This window comes from Melitaea cinxia, chromosome 15, assembly GCF_905220565.1.
Source record: "Melitaea cinxia chromosome 15, ilMelCinx1.1, whole genome shotgun sequence".
Lineage (NCBI taxonomy): Eukaryota > Metazoa > Arthropoda > Insecta > Lepidoptera > Nymphalidae > Melitaea > Melitaea cinxia.
Window position 1 is genome coordinate 14,562,250 of NC_059408.1, and position 27,977 is coordinate 14,590,226.

At 34.0% G+C, this 27,977-nt stretch overlaps 2 protein-coding genes and 1 long non-coding RNA gene across 3 annotated transcripts; 1 reads left to right on the top strand and 2 right to left on the bottom strand.

The window, feature by feature from the left end:
- LOC123660522 lies at nt 1-2,403 on the bottom strand. Its single transcript, XM_045595582.1, has 2 exons — nt 1,709-2,403; nt 1-921 (listed from the first exon to the last, which is right to left on the bottom strand). Exons 1-2 carry the CDS (start codon nt 2,388-2,390, stop codon nt 707-709), a joined length of 897 nt encoding a protein of 298 aa, XP_045451538.1. The 5' UTR covers nt 2,391-2,403; the 3' UTR covers nt 1-706.
- LOC123660198 lies at nt 2,396-27,977 on the bottom strand. The gene is made up of 6 exons (XM_045595298.1): nt 27,847-27,977; nt 5,124-5,296; nt 4,015-4,234; nt 3,005-3,344; nt 2,517-2,807; nt 2,396-2,431 (listed from the first exon to the last, which is right to left on the bottom strand). Exons 2-6 carry the CDS (start codon nt 5,284-5,286, stop codon nt 2,396-2,398), a joined length of 1,050 nt encoding a protein of 349 aa, XP_045451254.1. The 5' UTR covers nt 5,287-5,296; nt 27,847-27,977.
- On the top strand, nt 7,953-8,973 carry LOC123660524. Its single transcript, XR_006744218.1, has 2 exons — nt 7,953-8,319; nt 8,394-8,973. It is a non-coding gene; the product is annotated as an uncharacterized LOC123660524 (long non-coding RNA).

The following is a 27,977-nucleotide window of genomic DNA, read 5'->3' on the forward strand; positions in this document are numbered from 1 at the left end:
TACTACTAATATTTTATTAGGTTTCGATTTATAACATAATTTTAGTACACTCTGTAATGATAACAGATATACCTTATTACAGATATGACCTTAAAAGATAAAAAAAAAATTCACAGACTGTCGTGATGCTGACGAGATTAAAACTGTGGCCAACTGAAAATCGACTTAATGTTAGCCCTATTGAAACTTCCTTCTAGTGGTGTAATAGAACAAAAACTTAATGTTTTGGTGATAGATAAGAAATCTTTTGTCAAATTAAAGGAAATATAACATTACAAACCAACCATTTTTGGTTTGTTCTGGAATTTCCAGATTCGTCTATGGATAATCACCTAGCTGGGGATTTCCTCACCTATAAACCACAAACATTGAATATTGACAATGATTCTATGTTATCAGACAACGTTAAACATTCCTCTTTGTATACCAGTCTAGGGATCTTCTATACGTACACCACAAAACTTAAATGAATCGACCAACAACGATTCAAAGCATGCAAATGTCATATTCCTTTAACCAAATAATTTAATCTGAGAGCCTTAAAAATTATTTCTCGATGTGACCAAGTTAGGTCTTTTAAGCATTTTGTCCAACATCGAAGACCAATATTGGTTTGGTTTTGGTAACCGATGTGACCATAAAAGCAAAGTTAGGCAGTACAATCAACATTAACATTAAATGCCTTGATTTGACCAAATTAGATATTTTATGCATTGGGTCCAACATCACAGACCAGTGCCGTACGATCAATACTAGCATATTCTTTTCCAGAGCGAGGACGGGTAATGTGACGATCAGAGACGTCGTATGAACTGAAGGATGAGACAGAGAGAGACTCCATGTAGTCCGATGTGTCCGAGGCTCCCGACGACGTGCTCTTGTTGGTTAGTTGGCTGTGACGGGCTGTAGAGTCTGTGTCACCTGGAAAATTAATGTCTGATTATTATATAAAGAGTGTTATAGATTTTTGTGCCTAATTACCACGAAAGTAAAAAGTTCTGTAAAGTAGGCTAAGCTCCTAACCTTCTTCTACTCGAAAAAGGAAGCCTATGTCCAGCAGTGAAATGTTACAAACTGAATTAATCAATCGATCAATCAAGTTAATGTATGGGTAGTTTGATGACTTCTAGTACAAAATGACACCTGTAGGTGTTTTGGTCAATGAGTTGAAGACACTATGATTTTAAGCCATTATGATTGGTAGAGTCTATCTTGATTGATTTTTAGATATGCTTTGGGATTTAATGTAACCGCAAACCCGTAACAACGGTTTAATAAAGTTGACTTAATCTTTTCAGACTACTTTATTTATTTTTAATGGCAATATTATTGAATACAAACCTACAGTATTGATTAATTTCAATGCCACATAAGTACACAGTATATTTAATGGAGAAATCTGCAATATCGATAATGTGGATACGTTTTTTGTAATTCCATAACGTTATCAGCGATAGCGAATTTACGTCCTTGATTTGATAAAATTAATATTTCTAATCGAAAATCTATACTAACATGTAAATCGGAAGTTTTGGTTGAGGACGCTAATCTTAGAAACTATTGACACGTTTTGATTTTTGTTTACTTTTGGATAGCCCGATATATTGAGGAGGGCTATATAAAAATTACGACCATTAGCAACAAAACATCGTTAAAACCGTTAGCATTACAGACATACAAACATAGTATTTAATAAAATGTAACTCACCGATTCTTTTCTTTCTTCTTGTCAGAGTGTCCACTTCGCATGAATTGGACTTTGTCAATGTCGCGACTTCTTCGAATTGGAATGTTAAGTTTTTGAGAGGATCCGAAGAGTTTGACTTCAAAAAGGACGCGTGGACTGGTGTCAACGTATTTCTGAAGGATTTGTTCTTATGCTTCTTACAAGACTTGGAATTTGTGATCGGCAATTCGAATTCATTGAAATCACCCTTGTGATGTTTTAAAGATCCCGTCGAAACACCCGAATCGTTTGAACTTGAAGAATCACGATTCTTGTCCGATTTACTCGGAACGCTTGATGATCTTCTAATTTTGACGGCGTCCCGAAATCTCGCGACTAGAATATTCTCTGTCTTTGGTTCTGGCGATTTGAAAACTTTGTCCTTTTGGTTGCTACGGTCGCTTATCACTGGTACGCCCTCATTTATGCAATCAGTTTTACAAGTTCTTCGAATAACGGTTGGAGTGAAACACAACCGAGCATTTATACTGATGTCATCTTCGTGTCTCTTGGTGAAGTCTGCAGAACTGGAACGTCTCGTACTTATCGTGTTATCCGTGTCTGAATGTTGGGTCGGATCTGATAGGTGACTGATTCTGCTTATATTATCAGATAAGTTTTTACTATTACTAGAACTGCTATTTTCTAGAGGTTCCATATGCATGTAATTTAGGTGGTCGTTGCAACAATCGGTCGAAGGATGAACTGTGTTTGTTGTTGCCGTGGAAATATCGTCTTCGTGTTCTGGTATATCTTCTAGAGCGTCTAATTCTTCTTGACTAAAACCGGCGCTTCTGAGAATCTGTAATGAGCTCTCAAATTCGTCTAACGTCGCTCGGTCTATATTCTCACAGTTCGTTAGTTCTATCGGTTTGATAGACGTGGGCGTAACGTTGACATAATTTGAATGTGATTCGATATTGTTGATAGCGCTATTATCACATGTGTTGTTGTCGTGTGTTTGGTTCTCATCGTTTTTGGTTTCGTTGTGTGCGCAGTCGCACGACTGCATTAGACATTTCAATTTCTTTGGTGTGTCATACAAACTCGCAGCGTCGGATACTACGTCCACTGGATGCTCCTGATAAAAGAAAAAAAAATGATATAAAATAATACGCCTTTCTTCAGAATTCTATCAAAATCGAGATTCAATAATTGTTCCATTACTTCTATCAACAAAAAATACTACTTTAAATATATTATCGTAATTTTTACAGAAACAAACTTTTCGACTTTATCATTTTTTACGTAGTAAGTATCAATGGAGCAAATAATAACCTGTATTAAAGGCATTGGCGTCTTTGGCACGTCATAGTTTTCGTAGGGTCCATTGAAGGTTTTCTTCTTGCAACAGCAAGGCTTCGGTTGTTGCCAGCATTGGCAAGTGTTGCCAGTCTTCACTGGCACGGTTGGCGTACAACAACCGACGGGACTTGATCTCTTGGACTCGAAACTTTTGTCAAGAAGGCAGGCGCTGCGAGGTACTGAGTACTCAGACGCACTGCCGCTTGATCTCGAGTAGATTGACGCTCGGTCGGAGTCAGACCGCTTTTCCATGATATTGTCCATCGTCCACACTGGGGACATGATCGATCCAGGTGTGTTCATTGTCGACGACCTGGAATTATTGTAATACTTATATAAATATACTTAAAAATGAAGTAGCTATGTTGTTAATATAATAAATATTATTATATTATTATTATAATATACTGTATTTAAAAACAGCGGTGTATTAAAGTTGTATTAGGTTAATTTGAAAATTGAACTGTAAATAGATTTTAAGGATTTTTTTAAGAGTGATTTGATGCTGCAGTAAAAATCAATTTAATTAGTTAAGTAGTAATAATTGTGTTTGCTCACAAAGAAAAAAACCGACTTTAATTACATCGTCAAGTAATTAAAAATTATCAAACGCACTAGTCGTCACTACGATTTTCGAGGGTTTCACTCGATTTATCTGGGATTCCATCATCAGATCCTGGTTTCCTTATCATGGTACCACACTTGGGATATTTCCTTTCCAACAAAAAAAGATTTATCAAAATCGGTTCATAAACGGCGAAGTTATCCCCGAACATACATTTTATATATACGGTCGAATTGAGTGACCTCCTCCTTTTTTTGAAGTCGATTAAAAATATAATCAAAAATAATTTATCAAGGATCGTCAACAAGAATCTTTTTTATTGCATCTACGAGTACATAATACGAGTACAATGATTAACATTTTAATTATAAATAAATAATTTCTTTGCTTATTTACTTCTAATTTTTTTTGTACTAACCTTGTCAAATGACTGATCTTTCCGATGCAGCTGGAGCAGCGCGGCAGGGAGGTCGGCCGTCTGAATTTATCTTCATTGCTGTCCAGGCTGGTATCAAGGTCCGACAAGCAGTGCATGGTCTGGCTTCCAGGAGCCGCCCACGAGGGAGATACAGACCGCATCGATTGATTGAAACAGTCGTCCATGCACGAACTAGTATCTGAGTACCGCTTCTCTAAAACTATAAAATCACATTCCTGTAATCTTCAGTAATTATCGCCGCAGATAACGTATTTCATAACAGTTGTATGGGTTGGTACTATTGGTTACTTTTGTTTTGGAAATTTTTTTTGATAAAATTATGTTTATTTAATAGTTGCTACGCTATTATCGAATGGGATCGTTGAGTTTATGAGACAATAAAAATATTTGATTGATGAATCAGACAAAAGGCAATATTACATATATTGAGAGTCGTACATAAAAAAGGGTATCAATTATTTCTAATATATAAAATTCTCGTGTCACAGTTTTCGTTGCCATACTCCTCCGAAACGGCTTGACCGATTTTGATGAAATTTTTTGTGCTTATCCGGTATTCATGAGAATCGGCCAACATCTATTTTTCATCCCCCTAAGTTATAACGGTGGGGGGGGGGGGCTTAAGATGGTTAATAAAATATGAAATTTTGTGTGCATATCGGGTAGGTCTGAGAATCGGTCAACATCTATTTTCATTCCCCTGAGTTATAAGAGGGGGGGGGGGATTGAGAAGGTTTATAAAATATATGGCAAAACAACGTTTGCGGGGTCAACTAGTTAATATATAATAACGAATAATTTCAAATCGATTGCAATGTCATAGATAAAAAAAAAAAATCGTACAAAAATAATTACTTATGTTAAAAAAATATTAAATCAAGTTTCGTTAAATCAACAGATTAATTGTCAAGTATCTGTGTTTGTTTTTTGTTTTTTTTACATTTACTGTATTGTAGAGTATGTCTATTGTAATATACTATAAATACAGGATATATATTATACATGTTAATGCTTCTTAGTCGACCTAAATTTCCTTATTATATTAATTTTGCTCGTGAATTATCATATCAAAAAGAGGACGAACTCACCGGAACCACTCCTCGACACCACACTGAGACGAGAATGGGCCTCGTGGCTGTATATGTTGAGGAGTTCCGTCAGCTCCCTGCCACCCTCTGCCGCAAACACGAACAGCCCTTCGCCCTTCCCGCACCTCGAACCGCCTTCCACGCAGAACCTCTTGTCTACCATACCAAATCTCCTGTTGAAATAAAATGTTTTATTTTAATGTCGATAAAAATAAAGTTCTTTTAAAGTAACACTTCGCGCAAAACGCTTGACTTGGGGAGTAAGCTGGTGAATGCGTGACGAGATCGTTACGAAAAGTGTGATCGGGCGAGGCGAACGGAAGTTGAGAGGGAGATAAGTTAGTGAAGATAGAAAGGGAGAGAGTTACATTTCGTACATTACTGTAGGGGCAACTAAAAAAAGTTTTACTTCAGTCGTGTGATCAAGAGCACACTCGTTTTTTTAAAGATTGCTTTTAGTTTTGTTTCGCGACTTGGTTTAAGTTTTATTTCAAAATTCTAATAATTTATACCATCCTAAGAAATATTTGACGGATGAGTACATCATAATATCATTTTCTAAGAATCAACCTTTCTTATTGCAAATGTAAACTTTAAAATCGATCCACAACCCGTGTTAACATTGTTTTAAATTTTCTTAGTAAATCTTACGTGCCATCAATAATACATTTTATATTTAGTTAGACGTCTCATGCGGTTTCACACGGGTGTTATTGCTAGTAAAATTATATATAGCTTTAATTTGACTCGGTTAATATTCTGAAATAACTTCTAAATGTTCTATTACCGGGCAAAACTTTTTTAAACGAACTGTCATATGGGGCGTTGCGGAACAGGGTCGAATGTAGTCTACGTGATGACTGTTATTATTATTGCAGTTTGCTATTATTATTATATCATTCGATAATTATTATATACTTTTATAAATCATTGTAAACGAAATAAAGGTGTTAAGATAATTTTGTAGAGTAGTTTCTTTGATTTTTATCGATAAAAAAATCATAATAAAAATGTATACGCGAATAATATAATAATCGTTACACCAAAAATAAAAATTGTACGGACTATGATTACAACCGAGACCGATAATTACCTTTTAAAGCACAATAAGGAAATTTACGTACGCTAGAAATAAAATTTCGCATAAATTCAAACATCTTCTTCACTATACAAAAAATTTCATCGAAGTAAACGTATTTAACTAATACTGACATTAATTTAAAGTGTATGAAATGCTTAAATCACAGATAATACTACTAATGGACTAAGACAAAACATAAGGTTTACTGTGTACATGAAAGTAATTCCAAAATTAAGCCCATTAGGAGAATTAAAATTTATTTTCTGAACAGCGTCGACAGCGAGGGCCACCCGTATGACGGTAATTAATTTAGAAACTGCAGTTACATTATTTAAATGTTCGTTTAATGGCGTTGTCTATGACTGATGTTTGTTGATGATAAGGATTTTATTGATGTTTTTTAAAGCTATTTTGTAACTTTGTGTTGAGTGATCTGGTAATGATGCTTTCTCGTATTTAGTATGTAATACGATTGTAACTAGTCAATGTCGCCTTGTAAGAGATTTTTAGAAAATTGTAAAGTTTTGGGGAAATAGAATATTTTTATTAAATTAGAATAATTATTTACACGATTTTGGCGTGTTAGAAATAATATATATAAGTACACACGTCGTCAATCTGTTGGTTTGTTTATATTTAATATTTGTAAAAATTCCGTTAAAATTACTAATAGTATGCAAAACATTAAAATATAAGATCACTAGCTGTGCCCGCGGCTTCGCCCGCGTTGAAATCAGTGTTTCACAAAGTTTTACCAGCAAAATTCCAGTGAAACTTTCATCAAAATCCTCTTAGTCATTCCGTAAACCTTCCTCTTGAAGCACTCTCTCCATTGGTGAAACCGCATGAAAATCCGTTCAGTAGATTTTGAGGGAATCGACCACATACGCTTTTGGGGGCTTTGTTTTATAATACACTAACTGTTGCCCGCGACTACGTCCGCGTGGTTATGAAGATACGCATTACTATTAAGATGTTTAACGCAAACTTTTTTTTATTTCAGTCATTTGAAATGCTTATCACAACGAGTAACATTTTAAAAGGCACAATTTAGTATAATTTAATAGTTACTTTTATAAAACCTCTCTATACACCACATTTTTAGCTTTATTTTCAGGCTGCAGTATAAATAACCTATCAGGCGAACTTATAGCTGCTGTTTACAACTACAACAAACTATAATCCCCAATTAAACCCTCTTAGCGGTGGAATATCGCAAAATCCGTTCTTAGCGGACGTCTACTAACTATAATCTACCTCCCTGCTAAATTTCATCTTTGTCCATCCTGGATGGATTAAAAACCACTGGATGGTCCCAGCGGTTTTTGAGTTCTCGTGATGAATGAGTCAGTGACCTTTCTCTTTTATATATATAGATTACGATACATTATTTGGACACCTCCTCACCATCTATAGAGCATACATTTTAAATTTCAAGTCTCTTACTCAAAAACATAGGACTTTCATATAAACTTCCAACCCCCGTTTTATCCCCTTATGGGTCAAGTTTCGTAAAAGCCGGTCTTAGCAGGTGTCTACGCCCTATAAGGAACCTACCTGCCAAATTTTAAGTTTATAGCTGTTATAAACTGGTCATCAAAAAAATCGGCCCACCTGCGTTTTTACCGATAATCACGTTTTTTTTAAACAAATCACAACAAAACTTTTTAGTACTGAATAATGTTTTATTGAACTTGTTTATTTACAACAATTTAATCACAATTAAAACATCAAAATTTTTTTTTTTTAAGATTTTGATTTAAAAATCAGAATCTTTAATTTTACACGATTTTTTGATTAATTTTTAATACGCTCTAGTTTTTTAGTCTTAAATGGTATGCATACAATTGTTGCAATTTAATATTGCGTATTCCCTCCTCTTGCTCGAATGACGGCCTGCATCCGCCGTTTTAATGACCTTATCAAGATTTTAATGGTCTCTTGAGGGATTCGGTTCCATTCTTCCCTAATGGCGGTTTCCAGGTCTCCTAATGTTGTAGGGACTGGATTACGGGCTCTAACCTTTTGTTTTAGGGTGTCCCACATATGCTCTATAGGATTGAGATCGGGGCTTCTTGCTGGCCAGGACATTACCCGAATGCCAACCTCTTGAAGGTAATCGGTGGTGATGCGCGCTACGTGTGGTCGTGCAATTATCATGCATTAATTCAAAGTTTTCTCCAATATAGCCGGCATAAGGCATCACATGGTCTTCTAAGATCTCTGTGATATAGCGTGCAGCAGTTAAAGCACCTCTTCGTATGAAAATCAGCTCCGTCCGTCCAGTCAAAGATATTCCACCCCAAAACATTACAGAGCCCCCACCATAACTGACAGTTTCCCTTATGCAACACTGGGTATAACGTTCACCTGGCCGTCGCATGACATTACGGCGTCCATCAGAACCGTGTAAAGTCATTCGACTCTCATCACTAAAAAGAACTGACTCCCATTGGCCTATGGTCCAGTTGATATGATTACGTGCGAATTGAAGTCTGGCTTGTCGATGAGCTGTGGTCAATTGTGGTCCTGTTGCTGGCTTATGTGGTCTTAAATTCTGCTCACGAAGTCTCCTTCTTACAGTACTGTCACTTATAGCCACCCCCCGATCTTCGCGTAAGCGTCGCTGGAGATCAACACCAGATAGGTGTCGATTCCGTAGAGCTGATAACACTATAAAGCGGTCATCTCTTTGAGTTGTCACTCTATGTCTTCCAGATCCAGACCTTCTTCGATACTGCCCAGTCTCCAGAAACCTTTGGTAAACTCGCCGAACTGCAGAACGGCTCAGATTTAACCTCTTGGCCACGATACGTTGACTTATGCCTTGCTGCAGCAAAGCCACAACTTGGGCCGCCTCAGCTTCTGTAGTGTTCATTATTTTTAGTCAAAATGAATCAAAATACAGCCACAGTAAATAAACTTAACGTTATTAACAAGTAATCCCTACAAAGGGCTCTTCCGGACTCAAAGAACGATTCGAATTTGTTACGATGTAAAACCATCAAATCAGTACTCAACAGTGTTTCTGTATAAGAAATGGTTAAGTACCTTCAAGTTCAATAAGATTTACGACAAATAAGATGCCAAACATCGTAACCGACCCTCAAAATAAAAAACAAACGTGTGAAACAGCTTATCTGTGAAACAATCGATAAATATTAAACAAAAAGTGGGTGGGTCGATTTTTTTGATGACCTGTGTAGTTTTGGAGATTTCGTGATAAGTAAGTCAACCTACCATCCCCCGTTTTAACCCCGAAAGGGAGTTAATTTCTAAAGATACATTATTCGAACACCTTCTCATCATCTATAGAGCGTACATTTTAAATTTCAAGTCTCTTACTTCAAAAACATAGGACTTTCATACAAACTTCCAACCCCCGTTTTACTCCCTTAGGGATTGAGTTTCGTAAAATCCGTTCTTAGCGGATGTCTATATCCTTTAAGGAGCCTACCTACCAAATTTCAAGTTTGTAGGTGTTATAGTTTTGTAGATTGCGTGATGAGTGACCTTTCGCTTTTATATATATTATAGATTATAAATACAAACGCAGATAAGCAGGTAATAATTATGTAAACATAACGAATAAAACGTAGCAGTAACAAAATTTCGACATCTAGAAGGGGAGAAATACAATGAAATATGTACATATTATTATTTTTTATAAAAAAAACGTTGTATGAAATATACAGCGAAACCGTGCACCACGTAAAACCTGCCGACACCGAATAATTAACTTTATCTGTACGAAATATAGAATAGCCGTAAAAATACAACGGTTCCCGAAACATTTTGTCTCGAAAGATAAATTTAATTTCCTCGACGGCCACGTAAACTCGAAGATAAGGAAAATTGTTTGACCGCGACGGAATTTCATTTCCTGCGATATCACTGAGCGAGAGAATGTCTAGGATGCCTGATGTGCCCTGCGTTCGTCTTGATAGCATTTATACACTGGATGTGCTATGTTAAGATAATTTGAATTATAATAGTCAGCTGTTGTTTAAAATATGTATAACGTAGCACGAACTGTATTAGAATATATGTTATTTATGTAATTATTAACAAAAATCAAAATTCAAAAGATAACTGTTTGATATTTATTGACATTATTGACACACAGTGATTGCAATAAATAATTTTATATTTGTAACTTTTATTCCTATTGTATTCTGTTCTTTTTTTTATGTCACTAGGTCGGCAAACAAGCGTACGGCTCACCTGATGGTAAGCGATTACCGTAGCTTATAGACGCCTGCAACACCAGAAGCCTCGCAAGCGCGTTACCGACCCAATCCCCAATCCCCCCAGGAGCTCTGGTCACCTTACTCACCAACAGGAACACAATACTGCTTGAAAACAGTATTATTTTGCTGTGATCTTCTGTAAGGTCGAGGTACTACCCCAGTCGGGCTGCTCCATATTTTGAGCAGGAAATACCTGCTGTGCCCTACCTCAGTTAAAGTTCGTAATTATATATGTATATATTTATGTACTGTATACTTTTTTATGTTTTGACTGTTTTTAATTAAAAAAATAATCGATATTGCTAGATACATATCTTAATATTATCAAATTTAAGAAATAAAAAATGAACAGTAAAAAAAATAAACATATTGTAAAAGAAAAATTTCGTCAGCGTCGGACTACGTCCTAGCTTTTCTAGGCAGTCACGGGACTGTCGATCTGTAGTTTGAATAATATAAATCGTCTGCAGGGTAAGCGTGATTATAATGCATGGTGCTTAACAAAAGGCAAAAAATAAGAAATGACAACTAGATTTAACAGGACAAGTAGACATAAGAAAATATATAACATTTTAAATAGAAAGTAATAGAAACTTTTCGTACCACATCCAGTAAACCCTATGAGCGGTAGACGCCCTAGACATGATGAATTTACTGAAAGTCGAATCAGACGTTCTTCATTTTGTACTTTCATGTCACAGACAAAAATGTTTGTGAATATGTCGTTCTTATCTAGTATTATTTGATTTACGTACTAACTGTAATGTTTGTGAATATGTCGTTCTTATCTAGTATTATTTGATTTACGTACTAACTGTATTCTGCGGTTTTACCTGCGGTTGTATCTTAAATTGTTGAGTTTTTATTACTTTTGGTTTATAGAGTAAGAACTTATTTCTGGATGATGTATCTTGTTACAATTTATTATAATTAAACCTATGGTTACAACTGTAAAGAGCGCAATTTGAAATTGTAAATATTGCGTGATATAGTAGCAAATATACAGATTATTTATTTATTTATTTAAATATCATATAAAGAAAAGGTATGTTAAGATTCACAATTACAACGCTTCAGCCTGTAATATCCCACTGTTGGGCGTAGGCCTCTTTTCCCATGTAGGAGAAGAATTACCTAATAGAGCCTAATCCACCACGCTGCTCCAATGCGGGTTGGCTATTGGATATATTCTCTACTATGAGTAACGATCGCTATCAGGTGTACGTGATAACAACCGGGACCGACGGCTTAACGTGCTCTCCGAGGCACGGTGGGGAGACCCACAAGGACAGCACAAGCACAAAGACCACGGCAAACATCTGTATGACCAATACAAATGTTTGTCATGTGCGGGGATCGAACCCGCAAACGCCAGCGCAACAGCCACAAACCAGTGCTGTGACCGTTGCGCTAACGCGGCGCACAATTACAAGCAGCAAAATAAATCCACAAATGTTTGTACAATGATACAAAAAAAAAAACTCGTACAGTTTACATTTCAGAAAGGTAAAAAACGTGGTACTCGTAGGTAAAAAAACAATGTCAATAATATTGTTTTCTAATGTTTACGCGAATTTTACTCATTTAATGAAACAACTTTTTTCGGATTTTATCGCGGTTTATTATTATCTTTTGATTCCCGACGTTTCGGATACTTTACAGCAACCATGGTCCCCCCAGTCCCCCCGTGACCATGGTTGCTGTAAAGTATCCGAAACGTCGGGAATCAAAAGATAATAATAAACCGCGATAAAATCCGAAAAAAGTTGTTTCATTAAATGTCAATAATAGTTTAAATTGGTACAACAATCAATATACAACTTATATATTTTGATATTTTTATGGCTTTTATCAATTTCTATTCTACATATGTATATAGAAGTATCTACTCGGAGCAGAATCTAGCCCTCAACCGCCGGAGTTTAATAAGACTAGGCTGTAGTGATGCATTTTTTATCAAAAAACATTGTATCGAAATTAAATTGTCCACATATACGTACATTGTTAACGAATTTTAAAATGTTCCTTTAACATTTGTATTGTTATTCCACAATCGTCAAATGCACATTTCAGTGCAGGCTAATGTTGTTAAAGCGCAATAAAATCTTTTTATAGTTCCGATAGGATCTAAAACGAACGGACAGTTCCGCTCGTAAAACGTATCCGTGTTACGGTATTTCTCCTAAAATGAAAACTTTCAGCTATAATGCCACGATGGTTTTAACATAGTAATACGTTTTTTATATACTCGTATACAAGTTAAGTATTAAATGTCTCTATTGAAGGGGGATTTAATCGCACCAGACGTCTATAATATTAGGTAGGTGATGGAATACCTAAGCCTGGATTTTTTTTTAGTAAAATTCAAAAACCTTAGAAGAAAACTACGAATATTAAGGACTTCTCTGTCTTGTCTTTGTGGTGACATTATAAAGAGCTTGTTTCAAAGGAAGCTGATGAAAGCCTATCAGTGATTTATTGGAATCCGTGATGTAGGCCTATTCTATGTATACGTCAGTTAAGAAACAAGGTTCATTTAATTGAATGTGAAAAATATTATTATTTATGAATGATTGAGTAGATTTACTGACTTATCCCTGTCTTGGGTGTGCACTTAGTAATGACGAAAATAACTTATTAAAAATCCTTAATCATTAAAACAAAGTGGATTTTTCTGGAGAAAACACATCATAACTGGATATTTCCGCTTATAGCCAATTAACCGTGAAACGTTTCGTTGGACCGAACGTAACAATAAAAAATAGGTGAATTGACGATAATTGCTTTTTTTACTTTAACAAAGAGATTTTTGTTTTCCTTTGGTTTTAAGTAATTAGTATTAGGCGCCATTTTAATCGTAATAATTGGTCTTTTGGTGCAGTGGACAGAGAACGTGGTCGCTATTAGGTGTCTATCATAACAAACAGGACTAACAGCTCGACGTGACCCACGAGGACGATCACTACACACACACAGTTTCAAACTAATTCCTAATGGAATTTAAAACCTATGACTCATACTGTTCACTAGTGACAGGACCGGTGCATTTTTTATGCAGAATATCGAACTGCTATTTCATTGGGATATGCTGGGAATATTGTTGCCATCATTCCACAGTCATGATTGTCACTACTATCATTGTTATTAATTTTAAAGTTTCGCATTATAAATACGTAAAATATTGTGGACTAGCTGGTATGCTATTCTTCGTCATGTCGACATGTCAATAAATCAATGACGATATCGAACATAACAACAAAAGATTATCCAAATTGTTGCACTCTTTGTCCAGTTATGCGCGTATATCCTTTCGCGTGATTATTATACAAAAAAAGTGTGTGTCAGTTCCGAGGCACGACTGGAGTTAACTCCTTCAGATCGACTGTCTAAATAGGCACAAAAAAGGCTTACTAGTCTAAGAAAAAGATGAATACCATATCAAATGGTAAATAAATGAATCAAATAACCCAATATGGTTCCGATAGATGGCGTTAACAAAAACGTAACGAGGTCATTCGTTCAGTAGATATTACTCCTCGTGTTTTTTTATACAGGGGGACTAATATGAAAATCCTTTTTTAAGGAGTAAACTAAAGATTAATATATTTTATATCCCAAGTTTAGCGCAGTAGAAATGACTCAACTAGAGATATCTATCACGCATACAAATTGTACGTAAATATATTTTACGAATGTATATCTCGTAAATAACTTGTCAAACGTCTCACGTATTTTATTAAGGGTCCTCTATGAATAAAGGGATTTAATCGCTATTGTATTGGGTCCTTGGATATGTATGTTTTTGTATGACAAATTAATACAAAGAATTTAATTAAGATTGTAAATTGTGTTTTTGCTTGCATTTGACCACTATTTAACCTGATGATAAGTGAAAATGCGGTCTAGGATGGAGCACATTTACCTAGAAGTAACCTATTTAATTTTAGCAATGTTATTCTGCTAGTAAAGGTCTACTACGTCAGAAGCTTTTATGCTGTTGGTTTTACAGATTACAAATAAGAGTATCTCATAGATAATGCATGTTACAGAAGTGATTCAAAAAGTAGTCTTCAGAGGCACTTTTGATTAGTTATCCACAAATTAAGTTTTATAGTTTATGTGAAGCTACAACCGATTTCGAATGTAGATTATGTAGAGAAGTATCAGCAAGAAACTCCGCAAACTCCTTTTAAATTGAGTCATTGTTTACATGAAATAATGCAATTAATTGTAGGAATTACAACATAATTGGGGCCTTGGTAGCTCGACTGGAGTAGTACCTCAACTTTACAGAAGATCACAGCTACATAATACTGCTTTCAAGGAATGTTATGTCCCTGTTGGTGAGTAAGGTGACAAGAGCTCCTGGGGAAATTGGAGGTAGAGTAGGCAACACGCTTACGATGCTACTGGTGCTGCAGACGTCTATAAGCTATGGCAATCGCTTACCATCAGGTGAGTCGTACGCTTGTTTGCCGACCCAGTTATATAAAAAAAGGATTCAAAGATTCGTTCCATAGTGAAGCAGCGTGATGGACAAACTCCAATCGTTCTCTCCATAGAAGAGACCCAGCAGTGGTAATTTAATAGACTGGTACAGAATAACATAATACATTTTATTAATATTATCTTACGAGTATATAATTATAGTTATTATAGAAAGTAACTGCAAAACGTTTACAAAAGTTAAATTACGTAAACCGAGTGAAAATTTACAGTTATATTTTCGGAAAACCAAAATAAATCTCGGTGAGATTCAACTTTAAGATAGAAACTTTCTTCACGCGGCATTAATTTCCCGTATCATAACTTTGAAAACCCGCGAAGGGGATGAAATTAAGAGTCTGGGCGCACTGCGGTGCGGCGGCGATGTAGTTCCGTTTTAAACATTATTAAATACAATTAAAACGAAAATTTTACTACGGAAAAAGAACTGAAAGAATAAAAATTAGCAAGTGCTACGTTCATTAACGGCGTTTAGTTGTGTTTGTTCACCCGTAGGTGTCGCTAGAGGCGACTACGAGATAACACAGTTCCACTTCTATCTTGGAATTAAATAAGCCGACCGATGGCGGGATAACCATCCAACTGCTGGCTTCAAAATACACAGGCCGAAGACGGGCAGCTGTCGATTAAAGTAGGAATCATCAAAATCGGTAAACCCAGTAAAAAGTTATACGGTTTAATACAATGTAGGTCGACGAAAAAATAGTCAATTAAATACGCATTATTAGATATAACTGGAACTTGTCAGATCTCAATTTAATTTAAATAGGACTAAATAACATGCAACATCGTTTGATAAAAAAAAAAAAAAATATCGAATCAGTCCAACAGCTCAAAAGTTCTGAAGTAACATACATGAAAAAAAAATCAGTCGAATTGGTTAAAAATCGAACAGATTTCTACCGCAGTGCTCGTTAGTTTAAAGTTTGTTATGTGCAGTGACGCATACACCTCCCACCTTCACGATAAGCAGTTAATCCGTTGACACATTACCTAAGTTGTAATGACGTAGCATCGCTATCTGCGGGAAAATTAAAAACTGTCACCATGGCAAACAAATTTGTCGCTATTATTAATTTTCAAATAATAGAAATAATATTTCAATAAACGATTTACTTTTTTGATAAATCAAACTTTTATTTAAGCTTTAAGCTATTTAACATGTGTGCTTTTCATTTCTGACTTTTTAACATAGCTGCTCTGTAACTTACGCAAAACCTCAATATATTTTCAATAACGGTCGTCTGTTCCGAGCCTGTTCCTGGTCTTTGTTTTTTAGTAACAGACGACTGATACAGGTACCTATATATATTCATATAATTTTTTAATTATTTATACTTTATTGTACACCACCTACATTTTAAACATTAAACACATTTAAAAACACTTACAGACTGTGTTTTTAAATGGTTAGTACAAGGGGCGGACTTATGGCTATTTAGACATTTCTTCCAGACAACCCAAGATTTTTTTTACAGAAGAAATATATAAATATTACACCTAGTCTCGAGACGAGGATTAAATCCACAACCCTAAGAGTGGAGAGCTGCTACATCGCCATCTGATCAAAAACCAATATATATATATATATATATATATATATATATATATATATATATATATATATATATATATATATATATATAGTTCTTTTATCTACAACTTCTGAATATTCAGAGATATGAGTAGCGTTGTAGCAGTCGTGTCATACACGGGATTCCGAGCCATCCTGCCGTGTGGCTTTTGAATTTTTCATTTTCCGATTTACGGCGCAGTTGTGTACAGGATATACGAAAAATGAAAGCGGGTTTGAAGTTTGATACAAAGTACGGTGTTCATTTTAAAGTTCAATGCTAAAAGGTAACATAAGATGTGAATGTATTTTGTATTTCTGCTGACTCTCTTTCTACCTTCACTAACTTATATCTTACTCTCAACTTCCGTTCACCTCGCCCGATCACACTTTTCGTAACGCTTTCGTCACGCATTCATTGGCTCAACGTCCTTCAGTAGAATTTCTCCTGTGCCGGGAGTACGGAAATACACAGAATAGACGAGCACAAACGCCCAGAGCACGAGCAACATTTAAATGACCTTTATATACGTTTGTAATGAGCGGGGATCGAACGCGTGACTGTGCTTTGATCGCTACGCCAACGCATCGTTGAATGACAATAAAATGTATTGGAAAAAATATAGTAATTACGTAATATTTACGTCGTAAGGTATTGGGTTCAAATATATGTTGGTATCATATTTCAAGCACGAAATATAAGATAGTGTGGATCGTGAACCATGAAGACAATGGTCATGGGAACCGTCACCATAGCAACGGAATGGAAAAATTTATTTAAAATACATATTAAGGTCACTATCGAACATAATTATACTGCTAAAAGAGTAACTTTTAGTAACGATTCTTCTTTGCAGAATCTACGTTCCGATTGGGTGGTAACTTCTTACCAATTTTCTTTGTAAATATGATTTTTACTAAGTTCTTTTTTTAAGTGCAAAAAAGAATATATTATTATAACTTTGTTTTAACTCTAATAAATTCATTAAAAACAACTGTCATTTTTACTTGTGAAACGACGAATCAAGTACTGTTGACGCCTAAATAGAGTGATTTTTGATTTTGATTTTGTCAACGTCTCAAATAATGTTTGACTTAATAAAATAATTTACTAAGATGTTATGTTTAAAAATATATCTCTACTATACATATATATAATATCATAAATGTGAATGTAAGTTTGTTTGTTACGCTTTCACGCGAAAAATACTTCACCGATCATCATGAAACTTTGTACACATATTCTTGGAGGTATTAGAAGTAACATAGACATTAGAGCGAAGCCGCGGGTAAATGCTAATAGGCACCTAAAACGCACCTCAACTTATTTAGTCACGTTTTTGTCAGTTGATTGACATTACCGATTTTGTTTATCTTTTTTTTTAAGTTTTCTAATACTTTGTAGAACGTTCTTACAAATGAAAAATTAAGATGATTACGCTGAAAATTGAAAAATTTCAACAAAAAATTAACGATTCAATACAGAAAAAGTCTGTCAAATTAGCTGGTTAATTACAACAATTTACTATTTTAATGATTATTCTTTAAAAAAACACGATATTAATTAATTTTTAAACCTGTAAATTTTAATTGGTTTTATTGTATTTCTTTCGCAAAAAATTATACGCGGTTTGATTCAATATTCCGAAAAAGTTAAATCGGTAAAACAACATTGAGTAAAAGTCCCAGCGGCGTTCCACTTTCCACTATTTTGAAAAACATTTATGGATTTTTTTTTTTATATTTCAAATTAAATTCATAATTCCTAGTTTTAAAACTAATATCGAAATGGTTTTTTGATTGAACGCTGTTTCAAAGAGTTGACCTGATTCGTTAAAAGTTCCTATTTTATTAAATGGTTATAATCGAAATGTCTTCGATATTTTAAATTTAATTTAGAAATACACAAAAGAGCTATTTAAGAGAATTTTGAAGCAAGAGTGATTTAACATTTGACATTTGTAATTTTTATTAACATTTGTAATTTTTATTTTAAAGTCATATAAGAGACGTAACCACAAAAATCTTAAAACTCAATCACGAATGAACCATCTCATGGCGTCTTTTTATTTTGATTGTGTTTTTACGACAGTGAATGTTGAATGTGCGGCGTTTCTTTTACGACAGCTGTTAGAACGCGGCGTAAAAAATTATATAAATACGTTTGGCAGTATAAATGCAATCAAGTTGACATGTTTTTTAAGTTTTATAGTCAAAACTAGAAGTTTCACGCGGATTTATTCGCAAAGACACTTGATTGGTAGACATAATCATATTTAGATCTTTAGTTGTTGGAAACATAGCTAAGTAATTAACTTTGAACCGGTTATACTAAAAATTATTTTCTAAAAGGCATTATCAGTCACGTTACTTCTTTTGAAGATTGGCGTAGGTTTATAACTCTTAGGATTCCTGCCAAATATTTGCTAACGTATATTGAATAAGTTATACTTAATACTTCTACTTTTTATTTATACGATTATCTTTATGTAAAAAATTCGTTATCTTCATTCAACGCAAAGTTATAAAAAAAATTACTGACAAAGGATTTAACAGCAATATACATTTAAAATTTGAAGTTTAGATATATAATATTTTGTCAATATAATAACCAATGTAATCGATGTCAAGGATAAGTCACGATTCTGCCTGAAACACTGTTGAGCATAGGCCCTTTCCCATGTAGGAGAATAATTGGAGCCTAATCCACCACTGTTCCACTGCGAGCTGACGGATATATTCTCTACTACGAGTAACGATCGCTATCTGGTGTATATAATAACCAACCGGGATCGACAGCTTAACGTGCTCTCCGAGGCACGGTGGGGAGACCCACAAGAACTGACATCAAAACCGGATACAAATATTTGTACAAATAAAAACATCCGTACGGTTGAGTGCTAGCTAGTAAATATGTAAAGTTATTTGAAGTTAGATGCTTAGTAGAGGTAAAACATCAAAAATTCAAAAGGATTTCTTTAAACATTGTTACTGAGTTATGAAAATTTTAAGGATAAAAGGTTAATTGGTGGAAGAGGGAGATTAAAATAAAGCTTCTTAAACAGTTTTCGAAGTTAACAGCGTTCTCGGAATCATCACAAATTAAATTTTCAACTCAAATATTCAACGCGATTCAACATCTTTGAGACTCTTCGATCAGAGATTTCAGTTTTAATTGGCTTTCGTGTTGTTACCTGAATATTTTAGGGTTCGTTAGTGAATTGTAAAATATTCTGGTTTTATATACCTTTTATTATGTAAATACATAAATATCTTTAACATACACAAATAGAAAACGTAAAAAAATATACAGAAACAAGAATGAAATATAATCATATAAGCTAATTACGACCATCCAGCCGTTTACAATAAAAACTAACAAACGTGCAAAAAAGAAAGGGAGTATTATATATATATATATATATATATATATATATATATATATATATATATACATATAATAAATACATATTTTGTATACGTATTAAACATATTGTATATTTATAGCGGCATTCAATCCTAGAACTCCTGGAGCAAAGAGTCACTGGTAACTGACCTGACGGGCAAGTCATTGAAACCCCATCTTGTAAACTATTCGAATGAAATCACAATAATTGCAAACAACAAAAACTTATCAAATAGAACTAAGTAAAAACTTTATAATTAATGATTATCAATTATAACTAAAAATTTTGATATTAAAAAAAAATGTTATATCTACAGAACCGCTGTAAGAACACACCGATTTATTTTTCAGCGCTTTTACTAAAAAGAATTTACAAAGTGATTTTCTGATGAGAGTTACGTTTAAGATATAAATTTTAAATAACTTTCTTTCTCAATGGAAATTCGAGTAAAATTAAATAATTGAAATGATTAACTGTCCATTTTTATTTCCTGGTAATACGAACTTGTATTCATTTCATCTCAACAGTGTGAACGAGTTTTTCTATGGTAAATATTAAAAAATATATATAATAAAAACCGGGACCGACGGCTTAACGTGGTCTCCGAAGCACAGTGGGGAGACCCATCAGGACAGATATATTCAATATATTAGATAATTTAACCGGAAATATATATATATATATTTGTACAAAAACAACAAACAACCGCTCCGGTGTAGTGGTGCGAGTAGTCGCCTAAAACACGAACGGTTTGCGGGTTCGAGGCGCTCGGGATGGATATTTGTATTTAAAAAAATATACATAGTAATTTTAAATACATATCATATTGATACGACTAGCTGAGCGGCCTGACTGGGGTAGTACCTCGTAGTACTGTATAGAGGACAGCTAAATAATACTGTTTTCAAATAGTGTTGTGTTCTATGGTAAGGTGACCAGAGCTCCTGGGCTAGCGATGCTTCTGGTGTTGCGGACGTCTATAAGCTACGGTAATCGCTTGCCACCAGGTGGAGCCGCACTCTTGTTTGCCGACCTAGATTTATAAAAAAAAATTTAGAAGGTAAAAGTGTTGACACTTAGCCTATCTTAGAGATGATAAAATAATACGAATATAAATTCATACATCACGTTAATCATAGTTTCAACGTGATACACGCATAAAAAAGATATACTTCTATCATTAAAAAAATTATTAAAATATTTTACTATGAGAATCGTAATAAAAATACAAGATAAACTTTCCAATTATCATTTCTTAGGGCTACTACTAAACCACGTAACAGTGAAATGTACTTCAATAAATTAAAATATTTAAACCACTACTGCATACAGCAGGTTCAAAATACATACATACCATTAAAACAATGACACGTAAAAATAAATAACTAAATAAACAATTAACATCTCATTCATAGCTAAACGATACAAACCGGCGGGACGTACTTCCGGTGTTTTATGATGTTTTAATATCAAACGCGTAAGGAATACTTATTGAACAAGAATTCAAAAACCAATTTTTTTTTTACGGGGGTATAGACAAAATTTGCATAAATATGGTAATAAAAAAATTATAATTGAATCATTTTCGCATCAAAAAAGAGCCTTTTAATCGTGGAATATTACATACCTACAGATTTTAAACATCGACTTAGCATGACAATTAATTTTCTCTTTAAAAACAATTGTATATAACATCACTTCAGCCTAATACAGTCCACTGCTGGACATAGGTCTCCACAAGTTCGCACCAAAAATGGAGTGAAATCATGTGTTTTGCCCATAGGCACCACGCTGCCGCTGGTCAGGCGAGTTGGTGACCGCAGGGCTGACTTTGTCGCACCGTAGACGCTGCTGCCCGTCTTCGGCCTGTGTATTTCAAAACCAGAAGTTTGATGACTATCCCGCCATCGGTCGGTTTTTAAAGTTTCAAGGTAGTAATGGAACTGTGTTATCCATTAGTCGCCTCTTACGACACCCACGGGAAGAGAGGGAGTGGCTATATTCTTACTGCCGTAACAACACAGCAAGTCGTATATATAACAAAACTATATTTTAAATATTACAATAAAAATTACATAAACAATTCAAATGTGATCTAGACGCATAGTACTAGAATATGTTTTCACATAGCTTGTTTGATACCCTACTTGATTTTATTTTACAAAAAAATGTCTAATGGTATCGAGTATCGAATATTATGAAACGCGTCGAAAAACTGAAAATTTTCGCACTATTACAATAAAGCGAATAAATACTAAAGTACATTAATCGCACCCAGTCGTGTTCCCCTCTCGTTAAACCGTGCTTTATTTGCCGTGACATCAGGAAAAAACCCGTAACCACCCGCCCGTAACTACTCACCCGTAACTCATCCATCACGCCCGTCACTTTTTTAATTGCAGTTAATTTCACCAACACCTATGAGGGCTTTTATAATAAATACATTATTTCACTTGACTGGTCTAATTGATTGATAAGCCGGAGTAAATAAAACAAAGTTGTGCGTTGTATTTACAAATTTGCTTATTTGACTGACGTAATGTTTGGAATAATTTTCTTCATAATTTGGGTGAACAAAGTTCTTACTTTGACTATTTGTCGAATTTACATAAATCGTTTCGTTACTAGACACGAGGCCATTTATTAATTATGTTCAATAAATTAATAAGTACTGTCGGTTTATTAATATTTTATGTGCGGAGAACAAATGGTTTACTATAGTACTCGAAGACGAAGTGCTCGAAGACGTATTATTTGCCAATTAAAAAACAGATACTTTAAATTTATTGTTGCCCTTTTGTCTTTTTTACTATTTAACAGAATTGCTTAAAAGAAACATCTGTCATCATAATTTAAACCAATGATTTGATTGCTCACAAACGATGTCAAAGTATGAAAGCTATTATCTGATCTGACGTAGACGAGAATAAGAACGCGTTCAGTTCAATGAAGACATAGCAAAAAGTACAAAGCAATTAAACAATTGTTACTTCAATAACAATTTGTTTTCACTAATTAATCAGAGCCAGTGAACTATGTAATAAACAGTTGGTTTTCTTCTTTGTTATCGATAGACTTAAATATAATTACATTTTATTCTATTAACTGTTAAGAAAAAAAAAATGATGAAAATTAATATAAGTTTACGTATTTCTTTTGAACCCCTTGACGTTAAATAGATCAAAGGCGAAATATCAATCAAGCTGATTAGCGTTACCGAGATATTGCTGGGGAGTGAAACAAATATGCGGTTTAGATTTGAAGCTCGTGTTTACTTGTTTACTTGTGACAAATATTTGTTATGTAATATGTGGAACTTGTTAAGCTTGTATGAATATTTGTGTATGTTATACGGAGGAGCAATGGTAGTGTAAATAAAGTTTCAATAAATATTTAATTTCTGTTAGAAACGTGCCGTCTCATTATGATCGTTTAACGCACTTGAAATAAAATATACCTAAATAGACTTTGTTAATGTAAATTACGAGAAAAAAATTACGTTTCAAACTATGATGTATGAACCTCTTTATTTACTTTATGTTCACTGTATTATTTTACTTTTTTTGATTTACACTAACATAAAAAAAATTGCGGTAATATAATAGTTTTTGCTCGCAAATAGAAAAAAACCAACTTCAAGTAATACAATGTAAGTAGCGAAAAAATTGTCAAGTAAATACGCGTTATCAAAGGTTACTCAAAACTAGCAGTCAGATCACGATCAAACTTAAATGGGCCATAAGAATCATCAAAATCGGTATTCATAGTGAAAAGTTATGCGGTATAATACAAGGTAGTTCGACAAAAAAGGCCAAAAAATACGCATTATTAGATATAACACGAAAAGTACATGTCAGGTATCAATTAAATTTTAATGGTCCCACATGACACGCACCACCTTTCAAAAACCGAATTTAAAACCTCCTTTTATAGAAGCCAGTTAAAAATAAATAAAAATAAAAAGAGTTTAAGCATTCAGTTGTTAACCTATAAGTATAGTCAATTTGGCTAAAAAGGTTTCACTTAATATTCTATAATATTAAAAGCAATACCTTTGCTTCTTTTATTTTAAAAAGCTAACGATGTTAATATTCTACAGGGAGTTACTTCATCAACCCAATGAAGAAATTCTTGCTATAATGTACAATGTCCAGCAATTGACCTACTGCTGAAAGACCTATTTTTCAACTAATAGAATTTAATTTTTTTTTAAAATTAGTTTGCTGTAGTGATTTTTGTTAATATAATAATAATATTGTATTATTCTAGTTCAAATTTATGATTTTTTTCTTTTGATAATGTATAAATTTATTAGTAACTAAGTAGATTTCCTATCATTAATAATAATAATAATAATAATTTATTATTAATGATAAAAGAATATATTATATAGCTTCCAATTAAAATATATATGTAAACAATTTATTCAATTGAATATGACACAATGATCGAAGAGCGCAACTTCCTGCCTAGATATAATGATTCACTTTGCACTAGTGCAAGCGGCGGCAAGTGATTTGTCATTGCTATACAGCTACTTGGCTTTGACAGCTACAACCATTAGCTCGAGACGACGTCATTATATTAGTAATCCTATTAGTACTATACACGCATAAAAATCAGAAAGTGAAGCGACCTTATTAGCAAAAATTAAGCTATTTGCGATGACCTCGCAATAATGGCGCGATAGATTGCTACATGTCAATTACAAATAAAAACTAAAATAAGAATTCATTACTATGGTGTTTAGCATTTAATATTCAAATATAGGAAGGTCCTGAAAAAATGCGAAATTCTATAATAATGTTATAATGAACGTAGCAGACGCCCTGAAATGATCCATCAAGCTGATGTGACAGGTCGTTATTGACAATCTGATGGCGTATGACGAAAAATTGCTTCTTCTGCGCAACACGGGCATGATTGATGTTGTATTAAGAGCTAATTGGAGCAGTTAATTTTAATTATTGTGATTATTATTATTTATTTATTACTTTATAAATTTTAATGTCAAGTATTCCATTGGGTAGTAAAGATCTATAAAGCTTTTGAAGTTTGACAACAGTCAGAGATAGTGTTGCGAGTAGTCGCTGTAAGACTGGCGGTGGCGGGTTTGATTTCAGCTTAGGACAAATTTTGGATCTAATATAATCATTTATTTCAGACTTGGGTTTGTTTTAGGTTTTGGTCTTATGTAAGGTTGAGGTACTTTCCCAGACTGACTATTCCAGAATTTGAACAAGATATTTCCTTAGAGCATACCCTATCCCAAATAGAAGTACTCATTCTCTTATCAGATCTTCTTAGCGATAACAGCCTGCTCATTTACACTTTAAGGACGGCAAACAAGCGTACAGTCCACCTGATAGTAGGCGGTTACCGTAACTTATGTACGCCTGCAAAACCAAAAGCGTCGGAAACACTTTGTCGAACTTATCCCTGACCTTCCCCAGGAGATTCGAGCATTTGTTGTCATAAGATTCTCCATGGTATGAAGATTAGTTACACAGGAAATATTGAGAGGCAGAGCAGGTTTTTGTAAAGGCGGTCTAGATCGTAGTGTTAAAAGATAAATAGCGTAGCGGTGGCTCCGCGGCATCCATTATCGGCTATCGAAGAACTTCATCGCCGTTAGTGCTCTATAAATTGTGTCGGAAAAATTGTTGCGAGCGAAATTTTGTCTGCGTATTTATCGCGAAAGAAGTTAAAATTTCAAAGATTTTTATTATTAACAAAATTTTATAATAAGTTGTACTAGTGCGAGCAATTCCTTAATGCCAGCAGTCCAGGTTGCGATTTCCATTAAGGACATTGGTTGTGTATAAATCAATATTTTTATATTATACAAAAAGCTATATCTATGATAATATATATAATATCACCCAAAAAAAAAGGTTACCAAAAGACCAACAGTACTTGACGTTATTGACGGCAGGGTGCGCCGGCAAACACCGACCGACATGATTTATAGACAGGCTCTTGAAATCGACGACAAATTGTCGGCAAGAGCGGTCTGTAGGGCAGTAGCCCCGTCGAAAGGTACCCGTTTGATGCTAAATTATACCCTTGTCCCTTTTATTGTAACGGATGAAAATGTAGAAAATTTGAAAAACCTATGTCGCATTTATTTATTTTGAATTAAGTAAATGAGCAAATAATTTTATTCTTTGCATTACCTAAAGATTTGTCTTGAATTCTTATTAAAAAAGAATGCTTTGAAACCGTAAGGATATCCCATAGAAGATACTTCCCTTATTTTCCTACTATTGTTTTTATTGATAAGGATTTTAATGTACCAACCGTTAATATAGTTATTATCAATTTAAAAAAGACCAACTTCAAATTGATATCCTCAGAAAAAAACTGGCTAACAATGTTAACTAACAAACTTTTATACGAAATTATGTTTAAAAGAAATCTAAAATTCTTTACAAAGGAATTTCTTTCTTTCGTTTGATATAAGAATTTATAGTCCCTTAGAGATATTATGCAAAAAAGTTGGAATAATTTGACCCTTATTCAACCGCGGACAGATTTGTTTCCTTTCTGGAGTCTCTTTAAATTATTTGAATTATCTTCAAAACTTTCTGGAATACTCGAAGACAGCGTCTAAATCTTTCCAAGCTTATTATAACGCCATTCCATTTATGTTTGTTTTCGGATATTTCACGATGAAATTGTAAAGTTTTAGATCGTTTTATGCAAATTAACTTTGTCACTCGTAATGATTTAACTTCAATTTTGTACAAAAATTAATAATTCATTGGAAACCCAACTTTAAATCGCTACTGTCCGGAAGCTAAATATACAGTTATGGTTAAATTATTAAAGTTTTAATTCGCTATATTTCAGAATGATAACAAAGAAAAGAAACAACCAAACGAACAAATAATACAACGTCGTTTAACGAAGAGAACCCGAGGGCTGACGAAGTTACAATACTAGGGAAAATCGGATAGAAGGCTAATGGGAACTACGGTGGAAATTTACCGAAAAGTATTCGTTAAAAGGTGGAAGTTACGCCGGAAAACGGTTCTTTCGGCTGCGAATTTTCAACCGTTGAGGTAAAAGGCTTTGAGCAAAAACTCAATGTAACTAATTAAAAGTTTTCGACGAATTTCGGTCGCTGAATTAATGTAACACAGCTTTAAGCTAATAGTTAAGTTAGTTTACCGCTGAAATTTGAATATTATTTCACAAATTCGAATAAACTTTATTCAAATCAAACTCTTTTATTATGTGTTAAACTTAAACACATAGAAAGCTAGATATTTTCTTTACATTACTAGTAAATTCTGGTTTTTAGATAATAATCGGCAAAAATTACACTAAATAATACTCAGTTTTGTAGATCTGAAGTGATATTCTTAATTTAAAAAAGAAAACAAAACTAGGTTGAAGCGAAAAGTGGGTCAGTTTGGTGGAAACGAATAAATGGTTCCGGAACAAAATATTGATGGCCTTAGGAAGTCGATTTAGAAGATTAGAGGTCTACGATAGTGGTTATTCGAATCTGCTTTGTCCTGATTCGCTAGATTGAAAGGTTGACTACTTGATAGATATTGTTTTTTATCGCTCGATTTTGAGGGTAGCTTTAAGGATTGTCTTGCATACCTACATTTAAGTTTATATGCAATGATGTATCTTCCGCCTTTTCAAATAGCTATTTCATGGATTACATACATAATATGTATTATTTCATATATAAACTCGAAAATCACTAAATATATTTTGCATTTTTCCCTTAATCTACATTATGTTCAAGAGTAATAAATAATAATAGATAAAATAGCAAATTCTTAAGTAGCTATACGCAATACACAAAATACAAACCACAATGAAATCAGATAAATTTTCAGAGAAGCCTTAGATTTTCTTCCATAAAATCTAAAATGTAAATTCTTACCTTAGCAGTTTAATATCCCAGAGCGTCAGTACTTCTGGAGGACGGGAGGCACAGAGGGCGAGTCTGGGTCCGCAGGCGTGCAATCTTACTGGGCCTGCCTTGATCCCTGTGGAGCTCGGAGCCGATATGAT